The following is a 22,368-nucleotide window of genomic DNA, read 5'->3' on the forward strand; positions in this document are numbered from 1 at the left end:
ACCTTCTTTTGAAGAACAGAGTGCACAGATTTGTGAGATTTTGCAGCATTTGTTTTATATTTATGTCTATACAATTCACATTGCCTCATGGGACATCATTCATTAAAATATTTAAAATAAACATTTTTGTAATTTTTTTATTTTCATGTTTATGTAAAACTTTGTAATGTGATTTATTTAAGATTTCTAAGGAGTGGTCCACTATGATATCATATTTTAAACTTTAGTCGATGTGTAATGTAGCTGTGGGAACAAAAACAACATCTCTGAATGTAATACGCTCAAAGTTCATTGCAAAGGGAGACATCGGCTTTTACAGAGTTAGCTTAGCAATGCCTACAGTGAATGAATTTGGTGACTACAAAAATACATCTGGGTAAGTGAGATCACAAAAGCTTCAGGTTACACGCATTCACCATGTGAATACACCACGCACAGTGAAGGGGCGTGGCCAGAGGCGCTGTAATATTATAGCAGAGAAAGCTAAAATGCCATCCAAACACTGCCATTTCCACAGAGCTTGTTCTGTTTCTGTATTTGGGCTTCCAAAGGACACATCACAAAGAGAAAAATGCTTACAATTTAATTTTAATTATGTTCCAGAGCATTATTAAAAAAGATATAGCTAGCATTTGACAAAGAAGAGCTTGCAGAATCTTTCCCAGTTCAGTGCTGGATTTAGCTAAAAACTCCTGAAGCAGCAGCTCCAACCATAATTGACAAAGCTGTGAAGTGTAAGCCACAACCTGTAAGTATTTTCATTTGTTAAAATTGCTCTACTACATGCATAGTTTCTCGCATTAACGCTATGTTGAAGCAAGGATGTAAAACGGGAAATGTTGTTTGGCACTGTTAACAATTTTGCTACAAATTCATATTTATCCATAAAACCGCTGTAAACACCCACAATCTTCAGCAGCACTGCAGTGTCTCTCTATGCGGCCGCTTGCCCTGCATTCTACATCTCAAATAACGAACTCGCAAAAGATATGTGAACGTTTCGTATCACTTACATATGCTTATTACTCGAATATATGTGAAAGACACTTGTCAGATTTTGTTTTAGAGAGCAGGCGTGAAGTTCAGCTGTGTCCTCTGTCATTTTCTGTCTGATTCAGGCTCAAACTGATATGGCTAACAGCTACTCTGACTGAAAGTGTTTACACAGCGCAAAAGCACGTGATTGTGAAGGCGTGACGCTTTTCCTGGTGACGTGGAGCCCATCCGCGAATCACAGTACATTATGTTAGCTGACCAATCAGAGCCTCTTGAAGGAGGGCCTTTCGGAGGAACTAGGAAACATGACAGTCGTTTTCATGTTAGCTGAGTAGCTGTTAATAATCAGTAAGATATATGAAAAATAACATGATTTTTTTACAAATGAAGCATGCACTTACATTACTTGTTACACTTACATCACTGCTTCTTATAAACACAACCAAGCCTTAAAAATACATGCTGGACCACCCCTTAAAAAATTCTTATATCAGCTAAAAATAAAAATCACAGTAATTGAAATAAGGCTTAATTGTATATATGTTTATTATAGGTGGGCATAGATAATTTTTTAAAAATCTAGATTAATCTTCTAATTAACCTAGATTAATCTAGATTAATTTGGCTCATTTGAATTCTTCCAAAGACATTTTAGGCATTCATGTGGAAGTTTTTTTTCTTTTCATTTGGCGTGCGTTATTAAATTCCATAACACTCCTTACTCCTCATTTGCGTCTAATACCCCAGTTTGTCATGGGGCATGAATGAAATGTTCATGAGTTAAAGTGAAACTGCCAAACTGCAGTTAAAGTCAGGCATCCTACTGATTTGATTCAGAAGGGCACATTTTTGTCAGACAGCTCATCGTTCAGGCATACATTCGCGCTAAAATATCAAGGTAAAAGTCGAGCAGAATAGACCCAGCTCCCAACCCAACTTTGAGAATAGATTAACGGCGATATTTTTTTTATCGCGCGATAAAAGTCTCGAGTTAAAGACCCACCACTATTATAAATATAAACACAGTTGAAGTCAGAATTATTAGCCCCCCCCCTTAGATTTTTTTTTCTTTTTTAAATATTTCCCAAATGATGTTTAACAGAGCAAGGAAATTTTCACAGTATGTCTGATAAAAAATTTTTTCTTCTGGAAAAAGTCTTATTTGTTTTATTTCGACTAGATTAAAAGCATTTTTAAATTTTTTAAAATCTATTTTAAGGTCAAAATTATTAGGCCCTTTAAGCTTTATTTTTTTAATAGACTACATAACAAACCATCGATATACAATAGCTTGCCTAATTACCCTAATCTGCCTAGTTAACCTAATTAACCTAGTTAAGCCTTTAAATGTCACTTTAAGCTGTATAGAAATGTCCTGAAAAATATCTGGTAAAATATTATTTACTGCCATCATGGCAAAGATAAAATAAATCAGTTATTAGAAGTGGGTTATTAAAACTATTATGTTTAGAAATGTGTTGAAAAAACAACATAACAAAAATAATGAACGAAAAACAAAATTGGAGAATGAATGAATAAATTAAATAATGAATGAATGAACGATCAAAGCTCAACAAGATGACTAAACCTCAAACTAAAATTTAAAATAAATGTTAATGAAAATTGGGATAGAAAATAATACCAAAGGGATAGTTTAACCAGAAAACAAAGGATTGCATGCTCTAAACATCATTGCTTTATATTTTGAATAAATAAAAGGATGACAAAGTGTGGTGTGTATTTAATAAATAAATTAATAACAAATCAATCAACTAATAAATAAAGTAGAAAATGTGTTTACTGTGATATTCATGTATTTAACTTTGGTATTATATATTATTAGTCTTCACTGAAATTTAAGATAGTGAAACAACATTGCTGTATCAACTTTGATTCAATTAGCAAAATCAAGACCGAATTCAACGTTAATCCAAAATCTATAGGATGATCTTTATTCACTCATTTTGAATCTAAAGCCTAGCTCAAACTTTTTTTTAAAGCCTAAACAATAGTTGGCTTTAAAATGACATTGTACAATGAAAATGCATGTTGTCCAAACTTGCGTTTTTACTATAATGACTAAAACACATGATACATGGCCATTCACACTCACTGGGCATGATTTTGCCAGGATACATACTTGCCATCTACCAGTTGCGTAATGATCATATGAGAAGGGCTTGATGAATAAGGGAACCATACGCAACAATCCAGAAGACCAGTCAGAGAGAGACTGTGGACAGTAAAAAGTGTGTTAACTGATTCTAAGACATTTTATATATGTTTTATGATTGAATGTAATCAGAACTATTCATTGTTTACCTCTGTAAAGATTATGAATGGAGATGACTGAAATGTCTCATGTGGATAGTTTAGAAATTCAAACAATTAGCAGCTTTTTCCTTTGAGGGTTTTCCAGTTCTCTTGAGGATTGCTTTTACATGATTGTGAAGAAAGCAGTCATTAAGATGTGGCTCGGCATTTAGCCCATGGTGCTTTTCTGAATTATATGCCGTAGATTGTTTGATGGTCAGTAATTAGTTATTAATGTTAGTCATTAGACTAAAATTGTAGGGTAGAGTTTTAGAGACAGCTCCAAACCCAAACCAGCTGTCATTCCATAACTAGTGAAGTGCACTAAACCTGTTATTAAGTGTTATGCAAGCAGAAATGTACTTAATTAAATGTAAACATTTGTTTAACCTTTTTTTAACAGTGAATGAAATATGCAAATGAATTGAAGGAGATTGTTTAACATCTGGATTTAATTGTTGGAGTCAAGATATGATTGTTGTGTATTTTGTATATGGTAAAACTGTGTATTTTGTTCTTTGCAAAGTGAGTGACACATCGACACTAATGTCCAGTGGCAGATTTAAGCCATGAATGATCACACTAAAGTTTTAGCATGGGAAATTCTGAAAGGGGCGGGAAAAAAAAAACTGATTACACATCGAGAAAGCGAGCGATTGCTCTATATTTTTAATTGGTCTCAAACGATCATGTGATGCAGGTTAGAGTTGACCAAGCTTGAACTTTGAAACACAGTGACAAGCAAAATTTGGCACACAAGCTTGCGTTTACATTCTGCAGTATTCGCATGGGTATGAATGGAAGTCTGTGGGGCGAAAAGTGCAGCGCGACTGCAGCTTTAGACATGGCCAAAATGGAGTCAGTAGTGGATGCCCTCAGCATTTCCCCTCTCCCATCCTCCATGCATCATTTTTATAAACTTGCAGGTCGGGTGTGGCTACATGTACAATTGCATGGATCAAATGTTACACTTGAAGTAGTGAAAGTTAAACACATAAAGCGAGAGTTCCTGTTTTGACTGGCAGTCTCTAAACACAGATTAACCACTGGAGGTTTGCAGTCTGCTTTTCAATATGTCAACACGGCCTGTTTACAAATACAGCATATGCTCACATTCTCATTCATTCAGTAGCTGATTTAATTAGTCATGTGGGAGTTTGGGGAAGTCAGTTTTTATCATCTCGAGTGCTTTTTATGTTAATCACAAGGATAAAAGAAAGGAAAACAAGTTACTTGCATTTTTCTGAATACCCATCTTACTGCCACCTGTTTACCTTCAAGAAACACTCCACCTTTTTAGAAAACTAGCTTATTTTACAAGTCTCCTATAGTTAAACAATTGAGTTATCATCTCTGGGTCTCGTGGGGACACTTTTAGCTTAGCTTTGCATAAGTCATTAAATTGTATTAGACCATTAGCATCTTGTGCAAAAAAATTTGAAGAAATTACTTTAGTTCAGGGGCGACATGGTGGCTCAGTGGTTAGCACTGTCACCTCACAGCAACCACACATACAACTGGGTGGATCCCTCATTAAATGCAATGAACAAAAAGATAAGTGACTAATAAAATGCCCCAGATTCGCTGTATGAAGGATAAAAGCTTCCTAAGTATTGAGAAATTTGTAATATTTATTATATATAGGGGCAACGCAGTGGCGCAGTAGGTAGTGCTGTCGCCTCACAGCAAGAAGGTCCTGGTTCGAGCCTCGGCTGGGTCAGTTGGCCTCTCTGTGTGGAGTTTGCATGTTCTCCCTGCGTTTGCGTGGGTTTTCTCCAGGTGCTCCGGTTTCCCCCACAGTCCAAAGACATGCAGTACAGGTGAATTGGGTAGGCTAAATTGGCTGTAGTGTATGAGTGTGAATGAGTGTGTGTGGATGTTTCCCAGAGATGGGTTGCGGCTGGAAGGGCATCCACTGTGTAAAACAAATGCTGGATAAGTTGGCGGTTCATTCCGCTGTGGCGACCCAAGATTAATAAAGGGACTAAGCCAACAAGAAAATTAATGAATATTATATATATTATATGTATATATATATTTTTTAAATGTCCTATTTATAATTTTAAAGACTTGCACATTATTGCCAAAGCATTATTTATTACATATAGAAGGCAAGGCAAGGCAAGTTTATTTATATAGCACATTTCATACACTGAGGCATTTCAATGTGCTTTACATAAACAGGAATAAAAGAGACAAGTATAAGAAAATAAAAACAAATAATAAGTAAAAACAGATTAAAATGTGTTAAACATGTTTTAGAAGAATGAAAAAGAAAAGAAAGGCATAATAGTGTGATCTGTTGGACGTAGCACAGTGCTCATTCAGTAAAGGCACAGCTAAGCAGATTTGTTTTCAGTCTTGATTTGAATGTGCCAAATGTTGGAGCACATCTGATCATTTCTGGAAGTTGATTCCAGCAGCGGGGAGTGTAGTAGCTGAAGGCCGATTCACCCTGCTTTGACTGAACTCATGGAATTTCTAGTTTATATGATCCTAAAGATCTGAGTGATCTGTTAGGTTTGTATTCAGTGAACATATCTGTAATGTATTGAGGTCCTCAACCATTTAGTGACTTATAGACATGTAATAATACTTTAAAATCTATTCTGAATGTAACTGGGAACCAGTGTAAAGACCTGAGGACAGGTGTGATGTGCGCTGATTTCCTGGTTCTAGTCAGAATCCTGGCAGCAGCATTCTGGAATAGCTGTCTGACTGTCTTTTTGGGGAGGCCAGTGAGGAGTCCATTACAGTAATCCACCCTACTGGTGATAAAAGCATGAACAAGTTTCTCTAAGTCCTCTCTGAAAACAAAGCATCTAATTCTTGCAATGTTTTTGAGATGACAGTTTGCTGATTTAGTTACTGCTTTGACATGACTACTGAAGCTCGTATATGACCCCTGAATAAAAACAAGATTCTTCTCCTTATTTTTTGTTGTTTGACCCTTAGAGCCAAGGTACACTTTCACCCTGAGAACCTCATCTCTGTTTCCAAATGCAATGACTTTAGTTTTCACTTTGTTTAGCTGAAGAAAGTTTTGCCACAACCAACTGTTAATTTTATCATTGCGTATATTTATTCTTACATTTCTTTATTCTTATATAAATAAGAATAAACAATTATATAATACAAAAAACAAGAATAGATGTACATGTACATGACACTTTAGAAAAAAATAAGATAAATTAATTGTAAGACATTGTTTATTATTATTATTATTATTATTATTATTATTATTATTATTATTAATACTTTTATTATTATTATTATTATCTAATAATAATAATAATAATAATAATAAATACATTTACAATTCAAAAAATTACGCAGTCTTGAAATTCTCTCATCTTTTTTTCTTACTGTTCCTGTTTTTCAGGAGTGCTGTATCTGCAGTATGGAGACGACACAAAGCAGATCCGCATGCCTAATGAGATAACGAGTGTCGATACAATCAGAGCCCTGTTCGTTAGTGCCTTCCCTCATCAGCTCAACATGAAGATGCTGGAGTCGCCCAGCACCGCCATCTATGTCAAAGATGAGACCAGAAACGTTTATTATGAACTCACCGATGTCAGGTGAGTGTATGTGTGTGTGCATTAGCTAGTTTGAACAGCTTACAATCTTCCTTCCTCTTTCCCCATGGCCTGCTTCCTTAAATTCCGTGACATCATTCAAGAGAGGAAGTGACTTTCTTCGAGGTCCAAATCAACCCCTATTTCCTTTTCTAGTGCTTTTTTCCTTGAGAACATTTTAGCATTTGAATATCACATGTATTTGTTTTTACAGGAATTTACTCACTTCAAATCCTATTTAAGTTTCAGTCAATAAAATTAATTCAATTACTATTTAAAGGGCACCTGTTTTACCCCTTTTACAAGATGTAAAGTAAGGTGCAGAATGTGTCTGTAAAGTTTCAGCTCAAAATACCCATTTTATAATTTATTATACCCTCCAGAATCTGGAGAACAGATTATCATCAGATTATAGTGGTTAAGAATTACGTAGCTTTATTACAAACATGCTCTGTTTTAAACTTATAAAACGGATAAAAATCACAGAGAGTAGGAAAAAATATTTTAATCCCAGTTCCCAGTCGCGTAGCAGTGGACCTGTAAATCACTAGTATATGTGTCCTATTTTAACATCAGAAAATTGAAAAAAAGAGGCTTCTTGTGTTTCTATCACTCCAATACAATTGTGGACACACTATACATACATTCAAAAGTGAATTAGGGGAAAAACCTTGAGAGAAACCAGGCTCAGTTGGGCATGACCATTTCACCTCTGGCCGAACATTTGTGCAGAGCTTGTCACACTCACGTTAATAATAATAATAATAATAATAATAATAATAATAATAATAATAATAATAATAATAATAATAATAATAATAATAATAATAATACTGAGATGAATCCAAGATGCAAGTGTATTTATTTATTGACTGGTGGTCAAAAATAATTGAGCAAAATAGTCCAAAAACAGTTTGAACAATTCAATTCACCTTTATTTGTATAGCGCTTATACAATGTAGATTGTGTCAAAGCAGCTTCACATAAAGGGTCATAGTAAATAGGAACAGGCAAACAGTCCAGAAATCCAGAGACAGATTATTGAGATTCCCAACAAGATACAGAGTAAAGCTGCGGTCACACTTGACTTTTCTTCCCATAGACTTCCATTCATACGCACGCGAATGCGTCAGACCGGAAACACGGGGTCATGCGTTAAGTTTCGCAGGTTGCTGCTGTGCAAAGTTCAAGCTTGGTGAACTCTGACCTGTGAAATCGCATCATTTGACTGCGTGAGACCAATCTAGGATGAAAACACGACCTCTCTGGGCAAAAATGTAAAACATGGAGCAATCGCTCGCTTTTTAAAATGTCTAATAAGCTTGTTTAATCCCGCCCCTTTTCGCAGCGCCGCACGACAGAATTTCGCACACACAAAGCCCGGTGTGACCGTAGCTTCATATGAACAACACTAACGAGCTGACTGCTCAGATATAGCCGTGGTAATTAGCCGCAGCTGGGCAGCTGATCAGAACAGCTCGTGACCACGATAACACTGACACACCACAACAAACGCATGTAGAGTAGGCAAAACATAAGCACATGACAACAACATAGACAGTACCAGAAGTGTGCACACTGTCACCTACAACCGTGACAGAGCTGTAGTCTATGCACTGGAGAATGCTAGATGTACATCATGGAGAAGCTGCAGGTGTGAGTAGGTCACCGGTAGGTATTCAAGTTGGCCCATGGGATCAATGCAGAGACTCGTCTGTCGCTGGGTCTTTCAGCAATCAGTCCTATGCTCTCCACTGCTCCATGATCACCACAGCATCTGCTCAGGATTAGGCATGGGCCGGTATAAGATTCTGATGGTGTGATAACCTTGGATAAAAATATCACGCTTTCACTGTATCACGGTATTGTGATTACGGCTTTAAAATATATTCTTTTTAAATGTCTTGGTAAGAAACAAAGTTTTTCCCACTGTCAACACAATATATTCTAATTTGAGAAACTTTTAAAATATTTTGGAGCTGTAAACATGTCAGGCTAAAGAATTCAAATTAATCATTGACTTCTGCTATCTTCACTAGTTTCAAATACACAGATTTCTTTACAATTTAAAATGGCATTTTTGGATATCTTTTCTGCTGGAGATGCTAATGTTAAAAAAAAATTATAAAAAATGTTACACATTAGGAACAGTATTACAGAAAATGTTGGCAGTATTAAAAACTTGACTTTTCCAAACCGCGGTATACCTTGAAAACGGTTATTGTCCCATGCCTACTCAGGATACGGCCTGGTCCAAGATTATGGAGAGTGTTCAGCTTCCAAAAAAATCATTATTCACTATGCACTTGTACCAAACCTTCTTGAGTTTCTTTTTACTGTTAAAGACAAGAGAACATTTTTTGAAGAATGTTGGAAACTGGCAGCCATTGGCTTCCGTGGTATTTTTATAAGTCCTACCATAGTCCTTTTGGTCTTACTATTGGTGTTTTGTGATTAACACTCAAAAAAAGACAATCATAAAATGATAAAATGTTAATCAAATGTTTTAAATCACTTGAGAGTGATTTAATAGTGAGTACATTTTCATTTTTTGTGTGAACCATCCGTTTAATTAAAACTACTGTATAGTCTCTGACTTTTTTAACAATAGACTGTAAATTGGCTTATACATTTAAACAACACTGAACTGAAATAAACTGAACTTCAACTCTGAAAACTGGACACAGTTTCAATTTACTAGAACTTCTATGTTAAGCTGCTTTGACACAATCTACATTGTAAAAGTGCTATAGAAATAAGCATGAATATACAAATGTAGCTTGCAAATGAATTAAGCTGACCTATGATGCTGAAGCTCTGAAAAAAACACAAAGGAATATATTCTGTCATAAAAATAGTCTAACCCACTCAAGATCTATATAGTAATCTGTTTTCTGAAGTTAAAACGTCATGTGAGGAATCAGTGTTTGCTGATTTATGGTTGAAACTATGATATTCATGTTGATTTGAACAGCATGAGAGTGAATAAATGATGACAGACGTTTTCATTATCGGGATGGATTTTTACTGTAATATGGAACTATGGCTGTGAAAATCTTCAGTTATATTTCTTTGATACGATCTAACCTGTAAACAAGCTTCCCACGATCGCATACAAACAAACAGAACATTATAACTAGATTTCATTCGAAGAGAATTACAGTCTCTGACTTCAAGGTCAGGCAGCTGACGATTGAATTGATATTTTCTGACTTTAAACCAACAAACCCAAATGTCTATCATACATTACCCGCCTTATGTTAACATGTCACACTTCAAAGAATCACTCCCACAGATTTCACTCTCCTTCTCACTTGCATTTCTTCTTTTCCTCCATCCTTAGCCAGTCTCCAAGTACTAATGCAGTCATTGATTTTTCTTACCCACTATATCTCTCTACCTGTTTACAGAATTCTGAGTAAACTGTAATGCTTTCTCAATTGAGAATCATATTATAGAGTCATAAATGAAATGAAAACTGCAGTCCATATCTGTTGGAAATTTAACTACAGTTTATAGACATCTGAAAGCTGAAAAAATAACTTTCAAAGGATAAAACTACTGTTTAAAGTAGGGGTTACAAAACCCACTGAATTTAGATTTTAATAGACCTCTAATAGACATCTAATACAGTGATTCTCAACCATGTTCCTGGAGGACCGTGCTTTACGCGCACCGCAATGCCTTTTTGTTGACAAAAAAAAGAAGTGTGCTCCGCTTTTTTTATGTCGCTATGCAATGACTGAATCAGCTGGCCATTGTGCGTGAGTCTTGCTGTTGATATTGGTATAAATTTGATATTTAATAATATTGTGATATTCAAGATTTGTGAAGTCATACAGCTCCGCATAACTCAAAACAGCAAGCACTAGTCTTTCCTCTATCTTCAAAGGTCTCTGAAGTCGTCTTGAACACTAATGTCTCATTTCAGAGGCTGCATCCTTCGAAGTGTGCTGCGTCATCGCAATGAAGGCTGTCCTTCATTTCCTAGGCAGGACATTTTTAAAAGAAAACTCCAGATTAAATGTATGAATTAGGTTTTGTTTTACTTGGAGATCTATACACATGTTAAAAAGCAAAAAGAGTATGACATGTCTCACTAAAGAGTGATTTTATAGACAGTTCGCATTTTTATGTGTACACGTATGAATCTAAGGAATTATATTTCCAGCTTTTATAAACCTTGTTTTGCCATCAGACCACTTAAAATAAGTTTTTGAAAAAAGTAATTACAAATTTTATCACTGCTAATTAACGGCCTGGTGCCTCGTGACGAGATCCGACCTCTGTAGGGTAGATCGTCTCATTTTAAAATACTCGGTTCAGCCTTTGTGCACTTTGAAGGACTCACCTTTGAAGTCTGCACCCTTCTGAGGATGCAGCCTCTCAAATGAGACACAGCTACTGCTGTCACCTCAACAAAAACCCCGCCTCTGCTTTCATTTGATTGGAGAATGAAAAAGACATGACTGATTTAACGCGCTTTTTCTGCTCAGACTTGACTTTTTTAAGCTGCAAGCGCACAGTGCGCAATGGCAAAAACACAAAGCGCAGCAGGCGGTTAAAAACGAGGCACGCAGGGTGCATAAGTAGTGCACAAAAATGCCCATGCCCGTTAGTAAATCATCTCTCAATGCAAAAAGGCATCTCTCAATGCAAAAAGCACGTTCGGTGTGATCGGCCCCTCAGAATAAAGGGATGAAGGGTGTAGGGGAAAAAAAAAACACTTCTGCATCATCTTAATTAGATGATCATAGAGGTGTGCCAAAAAGTGTCACTTTTTGTGCATTAGTTGACACCCACAAAACACACCTTTACCGATAAACATTGTGTAGGCTGTGTCTTTTTTATTTTATGTATTTATTTATGTTTATGCATGTATGCTTGTATTTAGCATGTGTATGTATTTATATATTTTTTATTTAATAATTGTTTAACTTTTTACGGTTTAAAACTCTTTGTTTTTATTCATAACTCATACATATTTTACTACCTGCTTAGAAAAATGCCATACCTACATTTATTTGTAAAGTCAGGGTTCATTCTGTGACACCAAACAACTTCACTGCGTTTTACTGATTTTAAGAAAGAAACGAAGAGTTTAGATGCAAAAACCTATAAATGCCGTCTGAAATTTTTTCTCTAAAATGAGCATTTTTATTAGGCTCCTGTGTGTATGTTCAGTAATATCACTTTTATGGCAAAGAATAACCCCTTTTCCTGTTTTTTAAAGTGAAATATCTCAACATTATTGAGAAAAATGTTCATTTTCGATGGAAATTTCAGACGGCACTTGCATCTGAAATCTTCAAATGTGACCTTATGGCACAGTCCCGAAATTCTAAGGATGCTTTACTAGATAAAATTATATATAAAAAAAACAGAATTACAATTTTATAATCAATTTCTCATTATTTTTAGAGCATAATTATTTTTTAAAGAGGAAATTCTGAACTTAACTCTTGGTTTTTATTATGGATATGGTACATTAAACGCATCTTTTTTTTTGGATCTTGATAAAATCGGTATAAATAAATAATTAATACTGCAAAATTCACTCAGTGTTACAGTCACCGCCCTTTACTTGTACCGATTGAGCAAGCTGTCTCTTTAATACGGCACAGATTTTTGACACACCCACTAAACAAGAGAAAATGTATGTCAAAACCTGTTGAAAAGCATTGTTCATTGTTTCTAGGAAACACATCATTCAACCCGGAAACTGTAGCAGTATTGCGCACCAGCTTGAACAGGCCTCAGCAGCACTCAGTCTTCAGAGTCACATGATCCTACAGATAACATGTAAATTTGGTGCTCAAACATATTTGTTTTATTAAACTTTTATTTTTTTTATATCAAAATTTTGTAGAAATAGATCTGTAATTTTAATGAATAGTGAGTTTTATAAAATATGAAGGCTTTATGTACATTTATTGCATCCTTGCTAGCTACAAATTAGAAGAAAACACAACAAAACAATCATTTGAATTCTTGTTTACGCTTTAAAAATGACCATGTGCCTTTTCAAGTGAAACGGCTCAAAAATATTGCTGACTCATCATGCACTATGCAGATTTTTGTCCAATCATATGTTTTATAGATTGCAGGATATGACTAGGGATTTAGTCATCCACACCCAAGCTTCCCACATCAGCAAGAAGATTTGTCAATGAAGTGAATCATTTGATCTTCAAACAATTCCAAGGGGTCTTTAAAGCACTCGCCAATCACAGTCAAATTTAATCATCAACTGTTTCTTCAGATCTCAGGGGACAATAAATAGTGACTCATTCACACATTGTCCTGTAGACAGAGGAGCAGCCTGCCTTACATTTCCAAAGTGATGTAACATGTACTTTGAAACAACCCCTTTTTTATCAAGGCTGTAAATCTGTATTACAACCACATGACCACATATCAAACTTCATGAGAAAATGCTCACGTCACTTTACACAAGCAGCTTTCTCATACAAACACATTATGAGAGGTCCAGGTAGACTTAAATAAACCAAAAAACGTGAATAGACAAAGTTGGTTACTCAGCAGACAGGTTTAGCTTGGCTCTATTAGTAAATCATTCTTGGACCAACAAGGAATTATCGACTGGATATTAACGGACATTTCATTCGACATGGATTTTGTCATTAAGGATCGTATGTACTCGACTCCATCTCCAGTTTCTCGCTCTGAATCGCCTGTGTCTCTCAGTGAATCGCTTTTTTCACGGGATTCCTTTGACCAGGGTCGTTGCCACTCTCCGCTTTCACGTGTTGACATCCCATCGGCCATCGTTCATCCTGTCGTGGCAGGGCTCAGGGGACGATCTTCAGGGCATCGTGTGCGACCCCGCTCGGATGGTGACATTTGGTCTGCATATGTAACTGATGTGGATTTCTCTCCCCGTAGGAGCATTACAGATCACTCCTGCCTGAAAGTGTATCATAAAGACCCAGCACATGCCTTCAGTCACGGACCCCGGCCAAGCAATGGAGACTCAAGGGTGAGTGTCAAACTAAGTGCACTGTTTATGTAGAATCTACAGTAACTTACTGGCAGCAGCTCGCCAGTAACTTACTGTAAATCAGTTACAGCAAAAATACTGTATTTATATTTACATCACCATTTATCTGGTTGTATGTATTTACAGAATTGTATGTTTACTATAAAATATACAATAATTTTCACAAAGCACTTTTAAAATACAGTAACATACTATTTAACTGTCCTTGAGTATAATATAGTTCACATTACAGTTAAATACTGTGTAATTTACAACAATCATTAAAAGTGTGGTCATTTTGCTTAGATTTATTTCTAATGCATGGATAAGTGTAGATTGAATGTCTTTGTGATTATTGTTCACAAATGATTGTCAGTAGCACATGTTTCCATCGAAAAATGTGAATTAAATTTATGCGCAAAACTGAAATATCACATAAAAGATGTGCGAATAAAGCAGCGTTTCCATCAATGAGTCAAAGAGGACAAAATCATCACTTCCTGATTAACTAGTGCCAAATATCAACAGTAGTTTGCTGCGGTAGGAGAAGCTGAATCAATCATTTCTTTATTAAATATATAACTTGTGCCTCAGAAGACGATGTCGACATGCAGTGAACGCGTGGTGGTGTTTGAAGGCGTCAGACGCAAAGCACAAACGCTCTTGACAAAGATGGAGGTCATTTATAATATAATAACACTAATACACTAAGAGTAAGGCATTTTAGAATGACCAAAACAACATTTCAGATGCTTTAAAGTGTGCTCAGCCTGCTGGTTTATCCATTCACACACATTTTTCTCATCACATGATCTCTTATAACAAAATCACATGACTTTTTTTAATGTGCATACTGAAAATTGTTCGGTAAAAGTGTTTCCATCATAGATAATGCACATCTTTTCTTATCGAATAAAATATCCTACTCAGTTATGCATGTGCGTTTTTTATGTGCACTTTCAAAATTCATGTGCATCATGGCGTTCCCATTAATCCTTTTTTAAGTGCATAATGGATAGGTGGATGGAAACATAGTTATTGTGATGTGACTGCGATCTATATAATTGGAAATGTTGTCTTACAAGTCAGAACATGTATATATTACGCAGGAAGTGTAGTATAAACAAACATATTAGATCATTTCTGGAGTTTGGGAGCTCTTGATGAATTAATTTTTTGTTAAGTATGGGGACTGGATGCTTGACAAGTCATCCAACAACTGACTTGTGTGGAAAACTAGTCTATCTTTACAAAGGGTTTTTGATTACTAGTAACATTTTTAAAAATTATCTTAGCTTATGGTCATCGATAGGGCTGCGCGATAAAAAAAAATCTTACATTGTGATTTTTAGTTTTTCTGCTATATATATTGAAATACAAACATAATTTCACCAGATGAATTGAATATCTCTAATTGGAAAGATTTCATTCATTTAAATAAGTTGGCATGATCAAATCGTTTGCTATGCAGTGCGTTTCCATAAATTATAATAAATTACAAGCATAAATAGATACAACAGAGCAGAGATAAAAGTGAAATAAACAGTGCTTTATGGTTTGCGGGAGAATCAAACAGTATTCAAGAACTGAAATCAAACATAAAATAACATGGTCATCATTGTATAAACAGTATAATTTAAAAGAATAATATTTAAAAGTACCTTTATGTTTTAATATTTAACGAATAATCTAATCCTGCAATGTGACTATTTCGGATACACAAACTGCGATATCGATGTTCAAACAATATATTGTGCAGGACTAGTCTCTGATGCTTGATAGGTCAAAAGTATGGTACATTTCAAATTACTGGTTTGTTGTTAAAAATAATTTAAAACGTTTTCACTGTAAAAAATGCTGGGTTCCACAAAATACCTTCATGTTGTCCCAACACAAATCAATTCAGTTAACTCAATCACTTTTTAAACATTTAAGTGGATTAAACATAAAACAAATAAGTTGTCTAGCAAATTTATGAATTGTGTTGTTTCAACTGAAATAAATTTTTGAGTGTTCAGTGATGGCAAAACTGAATTTTTGGAAGCCATTATTCCAGTGTTCAGTATCACATAATCTTAATTAATCGAAATAACCTGATTCTAATGTGCTGATCCACATTTATGTGAGTGATTTTGTGTTTTTATTTGTGCATATATAACATTGGAATAATCCTAGACAAAGCTTAATAAAAACAAATAACATTGTGTTTATTTTTAATGCTTCAGTTGACACACTGTATATCAATTACAGCAAAAAATACTGTAAAATACAGCATCAGTTATCTTGCTGTAAATGTGTTTACTGTATATATTTTCTAACTATATTGTATATATTGTAACTTTTCAATTTCATTTTTAGATTTTCTAAGATCAATTACAGCAAAAAATACTGTACTTACATTTACAGCATCAGTTATCTTGCTGTATACATATGTGTTTACAGTATTGTGTATATTTTCTAACTATATTGTATATATTGTAAGTTTTCAATTTCATTTTTAGATTTTCTAAGATCAATCACAGCAAAAAATACTGTACTTACATTTACAGCATTTTTTATCTTGCTGTATATGTGTTTACTGTATATATTTTCTAACTATATTGTATATGTTGTAACATTTCAATTTCATTTTTAGATTTTCTAAGATCAATTACTGCAAAAAATACTGTACTTACATTTACAGCATTATTTATCTTGCTGTATACGTATGTGTTTACAGTATTGTATATATTTTCGAACTATATTGTAAAACTTTTTTTATTTCATTTTTATATTTTCTAAGAATTCAAAGCAATAGTTTGACTAAAATATTAAATAATAAAGCTCAGTCACCATTTCCTCACCCTCAAGTGGTTCCAAAACTTTATGAGTTTCTTTTGGAAGCGTATAAAGTTTGCAGATGTTTGTAACGTTGATCAAACTATCTACTCTTCAGCAGAAAAAAGAAACTCAAACAAGTTGAGACAAACAAGATGACAGAAGTTTCATTTTTGGTTAAACTATTACTTTAATACTGTTAACTTATTACAATTTTAAAGATTAATAAGTGAGTTTTTAATAAAGGTGGGCATAGATTAGTTTTTTTAATCTAAATAATCTCACTGTAATCTTGGAATTATTCTAGATTAATTTAAGTTAAAATGGCTCATTTTAATTCTGCCGAAGGCATTCAGAATATGTTTGCTACCCAAATAATAAGTAAGTCTTTGAGGACAGGTTTCTCAAGCCATGTGGCGCATTAGACCAGGGCCTCATCTCCTGTTTCCAAAATGCATCACAAACTGCTTAAGAAACTGTTCTACTATGATAACTGGTGATGAAAATAAATGATGTTCAATAAGATGTACTTGTGTTTACTAACTGTTTATTCAGTTAAACATGAATTTTGAACTTTAGGCCTAAAAAAGCTCTAAACAGCGATTTTTTTTTTTTTTGATTACCTTAATCTGACTAAAGTCATAACTGAACTAAACAGATATGGAATTAAGATGTGGAGTATGCATATATTAGTGGCATTGTTGAAGTAAACACAGCGATCAAACTATTACCATCATCTAGGACTTTTCATGTTTCGTGTATTAAATTCCATAACACTCTCACCAGTCCTTACTCTTTATTTGAGTCTAATACCCCAGTATGTCATGGGGGCATGAATGAAATGTTCATGAGTTAAAATAAAACTGCCAAACTGCAGTTAAAGTCACCCAAAATTACAGGAAACTCTTACATGAAAGCACTTCACATAAACACCTTAATTATATTATTAATAATAATTATTATTAAGGCAAATAACTAGATTACACTGGCAATTACTATTAAATAATACTATAGCACATGTCTTTAGACTGTGGGGGAAACTGGAGCACCCAGAGGAAACCCACGCCAACACAGGGAGAACATGCAAACTCCACATAGAAACGCCAGCTAGCCCAGCTGAGACTCGAACCTGCGACTTTCTTGCTGTGAGGCAACAGTGACCCTAAACCATCATCGTTGAGTGCTTTTCCCCTTGTTTAAAAATCCCAGTAACTAGTTGATTTTGCAAATCCTTCAGCAATACCCACATGTTGCCACTTTTCTTTTTTTTTTTGGCATACTCTGAATAAAAAATTAACTGAGGGCATTATTTAAATAACAGGTCCCTTCCCGGCCTCTCCTCTTCTGTTCGTCCATCTCCAGGGGTCTCTGTGCTCTTCACAGTTAGAGTCACCCCCACCACGGTCACCCCATTCCAATCCTTTCATGTCCCTCTTTGTCCCCCGGGCCTAATTTCAGGGGGATTTGATCAGGATTGAAGCGGAATTGGTGGAAGCGCTGAATAGAGAGCAAGGGCTTTTTCCTCGTTCCTTTTCCTCCCATAATCCCCTCTAATCTCTAGCCATGCCGGGCCTGTTTGTTTGGTGGTGATGTAACGGAAATTAGATCGCAAGGCTTTCATTTTTCTCTGTGTGTTTCCCCAAATTTAACAAGGTAGCCCCAGACTTTTGTCTGTGGTAATCCCCGGTCTGGCTTTGACCAACTCGCTCAGCTAATATGCATTTGATTAGAGCTTTAAACGCTGCCATATAGGAGCCCTTAAGGGACGTTGTAAAAAGTAACTGGAAGTGAAGGACTTTGCTCACTATATTTTGTCAAAAGGTTCAAAACACTCTGTGTCACTTTTAAGAGCATGCATATAAGGCACATAGTTTGTCAAATGTCCATGTCTAATGGCTTGTTTCCACTGAGCGAAATGGTTCAGTACAGTGCAGATTGCATTTATTTCCGTTTCCACTGTCAGAAACAGTGTTGTATTGTAACACTGTTGTGTTGTACTGTTTATTTCACTGTTGCAAATTTCATAATAATATTACTTTTCTTAATAACAAGTAAAGTAACTGATTACTTTAAAAAGTTTTCAAAAAGTTTTAAAAAGTAAATTGCTTAATTAAAATTGAGATGAAATACGTTCATTATTTTGAACACATGGAAGAAAAGGAATTGCACTTGAAAATGGTTTGTACTTCAATAATAAGACAAAAATCACAAAAGTAGCAAACACGTTGCTTTATACCTTCATTAATCTGTATATACGGCATATATCTCCGGGCTCAGGAAGTTTTCAGTAGATAATATTATCCCACATTATTAGTATTCGATGCGTTTTTGCAAGTTCTGAAAGAGGTCAAGCTTCAGCCTGGTAAAAAAAAAGTAACGCAAAAGTAACTCAAAAGTAACGTAACGCATTACTTACCATGAAAAGTAACTAAGTAATACAACTAGGAGGAGAATAACTCAATATTGTAATGCATTACATTCCGAAGTCATTTTCCCCAACACTGGTCAGAAGTATCAAAATAGTGAACCACTTATATGGGACCCTTTTAAAAGACTACCGTCCGCATGTTTGACAAGGTTAATAGTCTAATAGACATATTTAGTTACATGAGTCTATAAAATTATAACAAACAATGGATTAGAGATGCTTTTATACTCCGCATTCCAACCCGCTTTTTATTCTGTTTCTTCCACTGGCAAAAAGCCCTCATGCTTTCCACACATGTTTAGATGTGAACGGCCCCTTAAAAAGTGCAGATCATTGTTGTTGCTTTTTTGGCATGTGGCTGTTTGTCACAAGAAGATTTATTTGAGCTTGAATGGACCATGATTCATCGCTGGGCATCGTAATTGCATTATTATGGTGTTGTGTTTCGGATATGCATTTTAAAAAGGGCTTCCTGTGTTATCATTTCTGTCTAGTCTAACGTTTAAGTTATCGTTCACTATAAAATAACAGCATTTAGCAATGAGTATTAGTCCACCCTTTTGGTATCGTACTGTTGTGCCACACTGTTAAAATGTCCATGATTTCAAAGAGAAAAAACCTGTGAAAATGCTACAGTAAAAATAGGTAATCTGCTTAACAGTGTTTTCTTAATATATACAGTACAGTGATTAACTGTTAATAGACTTTGTCAGAATTTCATGGCTTTATGTTGAAAAGTCACCTAAAGTCACTAATTATCCCAAAACCCGCCTGCACATATAATTGATATATCTGATATATATATATATATATATATATATATATATATATATATATATATAATCTGATATATCCGCATCCGACCTGCACCCGATCGTCACTTTAATAATTCATATTCTTTGTTTTAAGCATGATGATAGGTCAATGTGGATCAATTATTATTAAAAGCATGTGAGCTAATCTGCGCATCACTCATATGCAGTTTTTCCTTACCAGCGGCAGCCTGTTACAAACTGTTTGGCAATGGGGTATGATAGCATCAGCATCAACTGCACCATATTAGGCACCGATGTTTATTAGTCTTCGGGCCACTTGGAGGAATCCCTTACCAGAGACAACATCAAATGGGCGTATATCAAGGCAGCACATGTCCACACAAGACTAGACTTAACTTCCAATGGTATTTTCTTGCTGTCTTGACAAATGTAAGACCTTAAAGTGCTTGTCTGACATTGACTTGACTGGCCTTTCAATTTAGCACACACATGATGTTTCATATTTGAGGTACCGGTCTTGTGGCTTTCATATACATATCGCTTCACAGCCGTTGCATATTACATACCCAGCACTTGATTTATCCTCATTAACCACTTTGTTAAAACACTCCCACTCAGCACATTTCTTTCCTTCCTTTTGTTTTGTTTTTAATATTCTTTTTTTAAGTTTCTCTCAGATCTGTTTTGCCTCCATTTCTGTTTTAACAAATGGACCTCCATCGCGCACATATTTTTTTTATTAGCATGCAAATTAGGGCCCGTTTGCCTGATGAAAAATGTATTAAAACACATTCGTAGTTTACAGAATATGTTTAAAAAAGTGCAAAGCAAAAATCATTAAGCTCATTTAATAATTTATCCCACCCGGAATTAATCATAATGTAGCTTTTTATTACCTGACCGGCAGAATTTCTGCAGCACCCGCAGATACAACCGCCATCCGTGCAACACTAGTCTCTAAATATGAGGGTGTTTAGTAGTAGCACCTTCTATATATTAGCATGTTTCTCTGCTTGTAGGAAATATTGTTTGTGAAATATTGTTTGCTTTCTCTTCACCATATATTTATGGTTGTGTCTTCTTTGTGAATCCAGTCCTGAACGAAATTATTTAAAAATGCCACAAGTTACTGAGAATTAATTCTAAAGTGTGATAATGTTCCATTCAAATGATACCAGGGGTCACCAAACTTGGTTCTTGAGTGCAATGTCCTGGAAAGTTTAGATCCAACTTGACACAACACACATGCCTGGAAGTTTCAGATATACCCTGTAAGAGCTTGATTAGCTTGCTCAGGTGTGTTTGATTTAGGCTTGGAGCTAAACTCTGCAAGACACTTGCCCTCAAAAGCTAAGGTTGTTGCTAGAAGGGATAAAATTATCAAATTACTCATTAATTGTATTTTATTAATGTCCCAGCCCTAAACCCAACCATTACAGTAATGTAAAAACAGTAATTATACTGATTATTATTCATATTGTTTATTAAATTACCTATTAAATAGTATTTTATTAACATCTACCCATACCGCAAACCTGAAACCCAACCATTACAGTAATGTAAAAACAGTAATTATACTAAGTATTATTCATATTGTTTATTACATTACCTATTACATACTATTTGAAAACCAACCATTACAGTAATGGAAAAACCATAATTATACTGAGTATTGTTTATTAAATTACCTATTAAATAGTATTTAATTAACGTCTACCCATACCCCAAACCTAAACCCAACCATTACAGTAATGGAAAACCAGTAATTATACTGAGTATTATTCATATTATTTATTAAATTACCTAATAAATAGTATTTTATTAACGTCTACCCATACCCCAAACCTAAACCCAACCATTACAGTAATGGAAAACCAGTAATTATACTGAGTATTATTCATATTATTTATTAAATTACCTATTAAATTGTATTTTATTAACGTCTACCCATACCCCAACCCTAAACTCAACCATTTCAGTAATGGAAAAACAGTAATTATACTGAGTATTATTCATATTATTTATTAAATTACCTATTAAATTGTATTTTATTAACGTCTACCCATACCCCAACCCTAAACTCAACCATTACAGTAATGGAAAAACAGTAATTATACTGAGTATTATTCATATTATTTATTAAATTACCTATTAAATTGTATTTTATTAACGTCTACCCATACCCCAACCCTAAACTCAACCATTACAGTAATGGAAAAACAGTAATTATACTGAGTATTATTCATATTATTTATTAAATTACCTATTAAATAGCATTTTGTTAATGTCTACCCATACCCCAAACCTAAAATCAACCATTACAGTAATGGAAAAACAGTAATTATACTGAGTGTTATTCATATTATTTATTAAATTACCTATTAAATAGGATTGTGTTAATGTCTACCCATACCCCAAACCTAAAATCAACCATTACAGTAATGGAAAAACAGTAATTAT

At 34.7% G+C, this 22,368-nt stretch overlaps 1 protein-coding gene across 12 annotated transcripts in view; it reads left to right on the forward strand.

Annotated features, from left to right (window-relative positions):
• The window catches only part of si:ch211-285f17.1 (sickle tail protein homolog), a 301,601-nt gene that overhangs the window by 217,774 nt on the left and 61,459 nt on the right, over positions 1-22,368 (forward strand). For all 12 annotated transcript variants that reach the window (XM_056450184.1, XM_056450187.1, XM_056450189.1 and 9 more), the window contains 2 exons: positions 6,692-6,890; positions 13,794-13,887. In XM_056450184.1, the coding sequence (XP_056306159.1) occupies positions 6,692-6,890; positions 13,794-13,887 (293 nt within the window). The remainder of the gene's footprint in view (positions 1-6,691; positions 6,891-13,793; positions 13,888-22,368) is intronic.

This window comes from Danio aesculapii, chromosome 24 (assembly GCF_903798145.1).
Source record: "Danio aesculapii chromosome 24, fDanAes4.1, whole genome shotgun sequence".
Classification (NCBI taxonomy): Eukaryota; Metazoa; Chordata; class Actinopteri; order Cypriniformes; family Danionidae; genus Danio; species Danio aesculapii.